At 37.1% G+C, this 9,360-nt stretch overlaps 3 protein-coding genes and 1 long non-coding RNA gene across 5 annotated transcripts in view; all 4 read left to right on the top strand.

The window, feature by feature from the left end:
* LOC109126791 lies at positions 190-2,018 on the top strand. The gene is made up of 2 exons (XR_002033605.1): positions 190-358; positions 675-2,018. It is a non-coding gene; the product is annotated as an uncharacterized LOC109126791 (long non-coding RNA).
* Positions 2,366-5,638, top strand: LOC104717836 (rhamnogalacturonate lyase-like). The gene is made up of 13 exons (XM_010435468.2): positions 2,366-2,496; positions 2,614-2,735; positions 2,844-2,903; positions 2,990-3,109; positions 3,207-3,326; positions 3,405-3,717; positions 3,814-3,972; positions 4,052-4,158; positions 4,253-4,343; positions 4,428-4,569; positions 4,691-4,847; positions 4,935-5,051; positions 5,139-5,638. The coding sequence occupies exons 1-13, from the start codon at positions 2,452-2,454 to the stop codon at positions 5,524-5,526; spliced, it is 1,941 nt and encodes a 646-aa protein (XP_010433770.1). The 5' UTR covers positions 2,366-2,451; the 3' UTR covers positions 5,527-5,638.
* On the top strand, positions 5,745-7,623 carry LOC104717835 (transcription initiation factor IIA subunit 2). Its single transcript, XM_010435467.2, has 4 exons — positions 5,745-5,900; positions 6,022-6,170; positions 6,264-6,314; positions 7,281-7,623. Exons 2-4 carry the CDS (start codon positions 6,042-6,044, stop codon positions 7,419-7,421), a joined length of 321 nt encoding a protein of 106 aa, XP_010433769.1. The 5' UTR covers positions 5,745-5,900; positions 6,022-6,041; the 3' UTR covers positions 7,422-7,623.
* Positions 8,457-9,360, top strand: part of LOC104717833 (alpha-glucan water dikinase 2-like) — a 9,366-nt gene continuing 8,462 nt past the window's right edge. Inside the window, exons 1-4 of one of the 2 annotated variants that reach the window (XM_019231199.1) lie at positions 8,457-8,704; positions 8,961-9,019; positions 9,091-9,200; positions 9,275-9,338. In XM_019231199.1, coding sequence (XP_019086744.1) covers positions 8,966-9,019; positions 9,091-9,200; positions 9,275-9,338 — 228 coding nt within the window. In that variant the 5' untranslated portion in view covers positions 8,457-8,704; positions 8,961-8,965. The remainder of the gene's footprint in view (positions 8,705-8,960; positions 9,020-9,090; positions 9,201-9,274; positions 9,339-9,360) is intronic. The other variant, XM_019231198.1, reaches the window with a different exon arrangement.

The following is a 9,360-nucleotide window of genomic DNA, read 5'->3' as shown; positions in this document are numbered from 1 at the left end:
CCCCCCCCTTGATGATTTCTATATAAGTTTCCGCTTCAAATAGGAATTATTAGTGATGAATGATGATGATAGATCAGCTGCATGAGCTTTTACTTATCAGATTTTTCAGAGCTGCAGATCCGATTTAGGATTATGTTTTATTTGGTTACTAATTATATGTATCTAAAGTTTGGTTTGCATGTGTGCAGATTTTGATATGCCCATGGCTGAGAGAGAGAGAGAGAGAGAGAGAGGATGAGAGCTTTCTCAATCTTGATTAAAACACCCTTGGGAGTGATACAACCTCTTTTAGGATAGTTTTCATCTGTGTTCACAGTCTCCGGATGCCACTGATATGCAATGTAGTTTCTTTGAGAAGGTACATATGGCTAGAATAATAGTAACTCCAATACATTGAGAATGTTGGATGCTTGTTTTGCTTATTGTCTTCAAACAAGAGAAAGTAAAGAAAACTCTTGTTTCTACTGTCGAGAAACTAAGAATTTCATTGATTGAACATAAGCAAGTCCTATTTTTCTTACAAAATTAGAAAGGCTGCTTTGCAATTGCATGAACTTGCTATGCATGAATTCCAAGTTTATATCAACATAAGTGTGTGCTGTGTGCTGTTCTTGTTTTTATGATTATGAATTTGAATATGAATCTGAATATTCATTTTCCTTTGTTTGCTACAGATAGTCGAGACAAGATTGACTGAGATTCCATTTTGGTATGGGGCCGCTGTGGTTGATTAAGCCGAAGACTTGGCAAGGTTTGCTCGAGTTATCTCTCTTGTCTAGACCATTTGTGAGAAGGGATCTTTTGTTTTCACCAATACCCCACCAGTCTCTATATCTGCAATAAGTCTATTTCTCAGCTAAGGAATATAGCTTGTCAACATATCACACTACCCTTTCTAAAAACCGATCCTATGTTTTAGATGCTTCCGTAGCCTAGAATACATTGTTGTGCGAATATGTAATCTCTTGGCACGTCAGGGTTAGTTTCTTCTGTACCTCTAGATATTCTCTTACTTTGTAGGATTCCCAAGCTACCAAATCTTTAAGAAATTAAACAACTGTAGCCGAACCCCATCCATAAGAAAGGTCTACTCTGTAGGTCACAGCTATTACAGCCGCACTCCTCATAGTTAAGGTGATTTATTTCTTCCATCAAAATCTGATCCTTCAGAAGTTGGGTTTTAAAATTATAAGTAAGTAGATAAAAGTGCATTAGTGGTATTTCCAGATGCTGCACTCATTAACTTTTTTTTTCCATTTATGTTCCAACTCAATTTAAGATGGTTCTCGAATTCATATAAAATCATTTACAACACGGACATGGTAGCTAAGAAATTGTATCGTCTTACACTAGTTTCCTAATAAATAAAAATGGGGATTGGTGAGGTGGTTGGTTATATTCCCTTCTCATCGATGGTCTAGATGTGCGAGATGACTCTCATGGAGGTAAAGATAAAATGGTGAATTTGTGAAGTTCCCAAGATAATAATGGTAATTCCTAAAAAGTGGGTTAGATTTTCAGCTTGTGAATTTGTTGTATTGCATAATTTCCAGGCCAATGGATCCTCCAATACAGGTGATGATGTTTCCAACTATAGTTGTGTAAGCTTTTTTGGGGATTGAGTAAATCATCCCATAACTCAAACTAATGTAAATGATGGATGCAGTAGTGAATTTGTTGCAAGGTGAATAGGTTTGTTGCCTTTGCAAGAAGTAAAGAAGACAAAAACAGGTTGTAAAATAAAGCGTGTATATGGATGAAAGAGGAGAGTGGACGGAATGTGTACCTTTGACTTGTGGTCACTGATGCTCTCGCTCATCCAATTCATGCTGCAACAGGAAACAACAAAAGGAATGAGTGACGTAACGCCAAGCATTAGGAGTTTGCTTGTAGATTTGATCATCATTCCATTACTAATGTAATCTTTGTCATCTTCCGTAGTTTCTGACTACAAATGAGACTATTTAACTTAGCCAATGTGTCACTAGTGAGCGTAAATGAAAATATTATTTTTAGTAGTGGGACCTTGGTTTCCGAATAAGTTTTAACATAGAAATCATATTCACAATATCCCAATTTCGAAAATATTGGTTTCATCTTTTTTTTTGTACATGTGATATGTTGGGTTTGAATGAACCTGGGTGGTGATGATTGGCTAGGTTCAATTCCCTGCTACTTTTCAATAACACGTTTTACAAATGTAACATCTTGCGTGCGAAACTGATAATAGACCAACCAAGGGAATACGTTAGAATACAGTACTTACCCAAAAAGTAAAACAAAAAGAAGCTTTAAGCTTAAAGATACCACTTGTCTAAACTTGAAGAAGAATCAAAAATTATATCTACAAGCTGAAGATGAATCAAACTTATCCACAGATTTTTCCTCTACAAAAGCTTCGACCTCATCTCTCTGAAAACACCCAAGAAAGCAAGAGAGCGAGAGAAACTTATGTCGAACCAATATTCTGTTCAGTTGGATGTCCACGAAAACCATGTATCATATCCTTTTAAACACAGCTTCTTCTATAAATGTTTGTCCATATGTTATATGTAAATGTGTGTATATATATATATATATATCTATATAAAATTATGAGTATGGCAAATGCAGGTGGTGATTGGAAATGGTATAGTCCAAGTGACTATATCAAAACCAGATGGTTGTGTCACCGGAATCTCTTACCAAGGCGTCGACAATCTACTAGAAATTCGCAACAAAGATCACGATCGAGGGTAATAAATCGAATGTTTGTACTTTGTAGATACGTTATATACATATATGCACGGATCTGTCTATTATTAATTAGTTATACAAACTTCATATGTTGTAAACCAAACTAGGTATTGGGACCTTGTGTGGAGCGAAGAAGGAACAACTGGAACCACAGGCAAATTTGAGCGGTAAGTATGCATCGATCTAGCGAGCATATAACCAAACAAATCAAGTCAAGTATTTATATAATGTTTATATACTTTGGTTGAGGCAGGACCAAAGGCACAAGTTTTGAAGTGGTAGTGGAAAATGAGGAACTGGTTGAGATTTCCTTCTCAAGGAAATGGGATTTTTCTCTCCAAGACAGTATTGCTCCCATTAATGTCGATATGAGGTATCTCAGTTTAATATACATCATGCATATATATATATATATATATATATATATATATATATGACATACAGTTTGATTTGGATATTGTATCATTCAGGTACATAATGCGTAAAAATGTAACTGGACTTTACTCATATGCAATATTTGATCATCTCGCCGAATGGCCGGCTGTTAACTTGCCTCAGATAAGGATTGTCTACAAGCTTCGTAAAGACAAGTAACTAATGTTCAAATTGAATCTTTCCCTTAAAAAAAAACTTCTATTAGTATACTTATGTGGGAACGTTTTCTGCAGGTTTAAATATATGGCGATTGCTGATAACAGGCAGAGGAAAATGCCACTCCCAGAAGATAGATTGGGTAAAAGAGGAATAGCCTTGGATTTTCCTGAAGCTGTTCTTCTTGTTAATCCTGTTGAAGAAGAGTTTAAAGGAGAGGTTGATGACAAGTACGAGTATTCATGCGAGAACAAAGATCTGAAAGTGCATGGATGGATCTCACATAACCTCGAATTGGGTTGCTGGCAAATCATTCCTAGTAACGAGTTCAGATCAGGTGGCTTGTCTAAACAGAACCTTACCTCTCATGTTGGTCCCATCAGTCTCGCTGTATGTGTTTTTCCCTTTCTGAAAACATCATCGAAACAATCTATAATGTTGTGTTCTTGCTTAGTCTTTTGAAACACAATGATTATGTGAACACAGATGTTTTTGAGTGCTCACTACGCGGGTGAGGAGATGGTGTTGAAGTTGAAAGCAGGGGAGTCATGGAAGAAAGTGTTTGGTCCTGTTTTTACTTACCTTAATTGCTTGCCTGATAAAACCTCTGATCCTCTTTCTCTATGGCAAGACGCGAAAAACCAGGTTCATCCATTAACCAACGTAACATTCTACTTTGTTCTTAAAAACATATCTAACCTTGTAGGAAGTGGTGTTTAATCAGATGTTAACTGAAGTTCAAAGCTGGCCTTACGATTTCCCTGCTTCAGAAGACTTTCCATTGTCTGATCAGCGCGGTTGCATTAGTGGTAGATTACTCGTATGCGACAAGTAAGCCTCACATTCCACATCATTTACTCTGATTTTCTTCATTTCATCATCAATCACTCACTTTTTTTTTCCTGATGTTTTTGAATTCCTGCAGGTTCCTTAGTGATGAACTTCTACCGGCAAATGGTGCTTTCGTAGGTTTAGCTCCACCAGGAGAGGTTGGATCCTGGCAGTTAGAATCTAAGGTGAGCCTGAACTCTATATTCTTGGAGGACCATACAACAATATCTATTAAGCAATGAACTCATGCTTGCATCAATTTTACTTAGGGCTATCAATTCTGGACAGAAGCAGACGCAGATGGTTATTTTGCAATAAATAATATCCGAGAAGGCGAATATAATCTCAATGCTTATGTGACAGGATTTATTGGAGACTATCAATACGAACAGTCAATTAACATTACTGCAGGTTAATTAATTTTTCTTAAAACTTACATTGTAAATTTGTAATCAAGATTATATTTTACTCTGTGTCAAGAAGTACGTACATGTATATTTAGCATTAGCCACACTCTGTACCCAAAAACCAGGCTGCGGCATTGACGTTGGCGATATCGTGTATGAACCGCCTCGAGATGGGCCAACGGTGTGGGAAATAGGGATACCTGACCGGTCTGCAGCTGAGTTCTTTGTTCCAGACCCAAATCCCAAATACATCAACAAACTTTATATTGGTCATCCTGATAGGTAACCCATATAATCAAAGATATCATAACATTAGTGGTTTGAATCGGTTAATAACATTAAGGCTGCGATTTTTTAATACTAAACCAGGTTTAGGCAATACGGGCTATGGGAAAGATACACAGAACTATATCCTAAGGAAGATTTGGTGTTCACCATTGGCGTCAGTGATTACAAAAAAGATTGGTTCTTTGCACAAGTTACCAGGTAACACGTATTTGAACCAATTTCACATATTCTAAGAAGAAGAATAAAACAAAGGAACCTCAAACATCTTATAAATTGGTATTATAGGAAGCTGGAAGATGACAAATATGCAAAAACGACATGGCAAATCAAATTTAAGCTAGAGAAGGTACAGAACAACAGCACATACAAAATCCGGATCTCGCTAGCAATGGCAAATATAGCAGAGTTACAGGTGAGGATGAATGAGGATGACATTGATAAGAGCACTCCGATGTTCACAACGGGTGTGATCGGACACGACAACGCGATTACAAGACATGGGATACGTGGAATCTATAGGCTTTATAATGTAGATGTACCAAGTGAGAAGCTTATCGAAGGAGACAATACTTTGTTCTTGACACAAACCATGACTACCACTGGAGCCTTCAATGGTCTCATGTACGACTATATCCGCCTAGAAGCACCTCCTTTAGATTCAAACTCTCACTAATAATAAGTTGCCTTTAAGACAAGATAATATATAAGTACGCCATTGTCATAGTTGTATATACTTGCTATTAATAAAAAAGAGTATGATTAAATGGGCTTTAGTGTTGGGCTTACTTTCTAATCTCGGTCAGATTTGACTTTAGTAGAGACCGTAAGGGTAAAAACGTAATTTGAGATCACCGATCTATCACTGCCTATATATATAGTCGCCTGCAAAATCTAGGGTATAAAAGCCCCTAATTTTTTCTCCGCCCAAGAGACAAAAATCCTTCGAAATCGAGCAACGGAAGCTCCTGCGTTAACCGTCAATCTCTCTTCTAACGTCGCCGGCGATCGGTAAACCGGCTCATTATCTCTTCTTCGTCTCCTATTGAGGTCTTAGATTCATCCTAGCACCTTTTATTTTATACGTCGAAAGTTTCAGATTCTGGATTTGTTATTTTTTTTTAGTTGCCAATTTGATTTCGAAATTGGTTGCCCAAATTTGAATCGGCAGATCGTTGGGAAGTAGAAAAAATGGCGACGTTTGAGCTGTATAGGAGATCAACGATCGGGATGTGTCTGACGGAGACTTTGGACGAGATGGTTCAGAGCGGTACGCTGAGCCCTGAGCTAGCAATCCAAGTCCTTGTTCAATTTGACAAGGTTTTCAATTAACTTTATTTGACTGATCTTGGCGTCTTGATTCGTTTCTCTGGTTTTTTTTTTCCCCCTATTTTGATATCTGTATGCTTGTAGTCTATGACTGAAGCTTTGGAGAGCCAAGTGAAGACCAAGGTGTCGATTAAGGTGATTTTTATATCTGTTGCACTTTTTAATCCTTTTTTTGAAATTGTGAATAACAGTCAACGGTATGGGTAGATGATAATAACCAGTTCAATTCGTGAATTGGGTAGAAGACGATTTATAGTTCTAATCTCTCTTGCTCTAATTCTGTCATCGTTAAGAGTGTCTTTGGAGTCATATGACTAATGTGGTTGAAGCTGGGTCTCATATAATTTCTCAAGAATGAAAAAGTTTAACTTGAAATTAAGCTGTACGTTTTATCTGCCTGACTATTAGGTGCTTGTTAGCTCATGAAATAGTAACACTGTTATGGATTCAATCAAGTTTATAGTTTCATTGGATGTCATATATGAATCATAAGTTGCAGCTTCCCATATATGATGTCTTAAATTTAAAAGTTCAACTTAGATTATTTGGTTATAAGTAAGAGCTCACATCGAGAGATACTAGCAACTTCATGAATACTCTTTTAAGTTTAGAGTTTCTATGGGTGTGATAAAGTTAATAATACCTTGAAGCTGACCCTCAAATGATATAATTCATCTTGAGATTAAGCTGTATGAATTCAGTTATCTGGTTCATTAATTGGGAGCTTATTGACTGCCTACCAACGAACATCTGTTCTTGAAAATAGCTCTTTCTCATGATAGTTACTGTTGTCATTCTGTGTTCTTCTGGAACTGACTGACAAATTGATTTTGGTGTTTTTCACCGATCTAGACAGTCTTGTGTGCATTTCTGCCTACTGTTTCTGATGATTGACATTAAATATCTTTCGTCCTGTTGCTATGAGTTTTGCTAGTTGTACACTCTATTGACAGCCAAGTAACACATGTGGTGCAAAACCAAGAAGTTAACTTATTCTTTACTCGGAAAACCCTTTTTTCTCATCTCTGAATATCCTGAAGAAAACTTTGGCAGATGAAACAATCAGATAATCTATTTTCTTATTTATTATTTCTCGTACAGGGGCACCTGCACACTTACAGGTTCTGTGACAACGTCTGGACCTTCATATTACAGGACGCGATGTTCAAGAGTGAAGATCGTCAAGAGAATGTGAGCCGGGTTAAGATAGTGGCATGTGATTCTAAGCTGCTCACACAGTGAGATGCAAGTTCTCTGCAGGGAATATGCTTTCCTTTGTACTAGATTTTGAGTTTTTTCACTTTGTAAACTCAGCACTTGCTATATGTTGAGCTCCATCTGCAGCCATCAATTTAGCCTATATGTAAATTCTCGGCCCCGATGACATATGGGATATTACTGTTGCTATGAGAAAGTTCTTGAAGTTTAACCTTTGTTTGTATTATCTGTGACTTCCAAATCACACACTGAATTATGGATATGTAGTGGCTTTGGACAGAACTTTGTCTCAGTGGAACACATATTGGTGTCAAAGCCATTGGTTACTCTTAAGACTTCTTTTTCTTGGCTCTCTTCACTCTCTGTCTTTTCTATAATTTGGGGAAGATGATGTGAGTTATTATTATTTGGTATGTATGTCTTCTTTACCTTTACAGATGCCTTTCTTCATCAAAGCAGAAGAGAATAGGATTCCTGTAAGTCTCTTTCAGCGTTAGTTCTTTTATGATTCTGGAACTTTGAAGCATAGCTGTTAATGTCCCTTTTTATCTCCCCTGTTTCAAATCTACACCCACACGGCACCTTTTGGCACCTTTGTGTGGTCATTTGAGAGCCAAGTGAATAGAATCCCTCGATTTATAATGGAACTGAGTCTTTGCTTTTCTCAAATTCTCTCTTATGCTGTACCTGTGTAATTGATACTGTTTACAAAATATATTTTGATACAGGAAACTAGTTGCGTGATTTCCTGAAGAGCTAGTGTAGACTTGACTACGGTTAAGGCATAGAAACATCTCAACTNTCTTAAGACTTCTTTTTCTTGGCTCTCTTCACTCTCTGTCTTTTCTATAATTTGGGGAAGATGATGTGAGTTATTATTATTTGGTATGTATGTCTTCTTTACCTTTACAGATGCCTTTCTTCATCAAAGCAGAAGAGAATAGGATTCCTGTAAGTCTCTTTCAGCGTTAGTTCTTTTATGATTCTGGAACTTTGAAGCATAGCTGTTAATGTCCCTTTTTATCTCCCCTGTTTCAAATCTACACCCACACGGCACCTTTTGGCACCTTTGTGTGGTCATTTGAGAGCCAAGTGAATAGAATCCCTCGATTTATAATGGAACTGAGTCTTTGCTTTTCTCAAATTCTCTCTTATGCTGTACCTGTGTAATTGATACTGTTTACAAAATATATTTTGATACAGGAAACTAGTTGCGTGATTTCCTGAAGAGCTAGTGTAGACTTGACTACGGTTAAGGCATAGAAACATCTCAACTTCGTGAAGAGAGCCAAAGGTGAAAGAAAAAGGTAAACGTGAGGAAAAAAACTGGTCGGACAATTAGTTTTGCTTTTTGATGTGTTATGCATGAAGAAGGCATGTCAATACTCAATATAAACGCTTTATAAATAGTGTTGTTGTTACTCTGATGCTGTTTCAAGATGACAGTAGTGCACTGTGGTCCATCAACTGGAAATTCGAGTTTTATTGTTTGAAACTATCGGCGATCATTCATAATTCTAGATTTCTAGTTGAGGCTAACTAGTGAACTCTTTTTATGAATAGCTGTCATGGCAACCTCTAAAGTCCAACAATTCCAGCTAATAGAAGGGATGGAGCTGCAGGTCTGTTCTTTCTGCTGTCCTGCTGGAATTTATAATTTCAGATTTTGGACTAAATCTTGGTATCAGTTCAGATCACTGTCACTGGTTTACCGAATGGGAGCAGTGTAAGAGCTGAGTTTCACATTAAGAACTGCATTCGCACATGGATTCTTCATTGGGGTTGTATTTACCAAGGGAATAAGTGAGTGATGAATGATCTTTAAGACAGAGTTTATACTTTAAATATCTGTATGTTTTGACTTATGTTATCTACAGCAACTGGTTTGTCCCATCTGAACATTCCTCAAAGCAAGGTGCATTGCAGACTCCATTTGTGAAGGTCTACATAACCCTTACATTTC

This window comes from Camelina sativa, chromosome 10, assembly GCF_000633955.1.
Source record: "Camelina sativa cultivar DH55 chromosome 10, Cs, whole genome shotgun sequence".
NCBI classification, from domain to species: Eukaryota; Viridiplantae; Streptophyta; class Magnoliopsida; order Brassicales; family Brassicaceae; genus Camelina; species Camelina sativa.
This window is presented reverse-complemented; position numbering and strand designations above follow the sequence as displayed.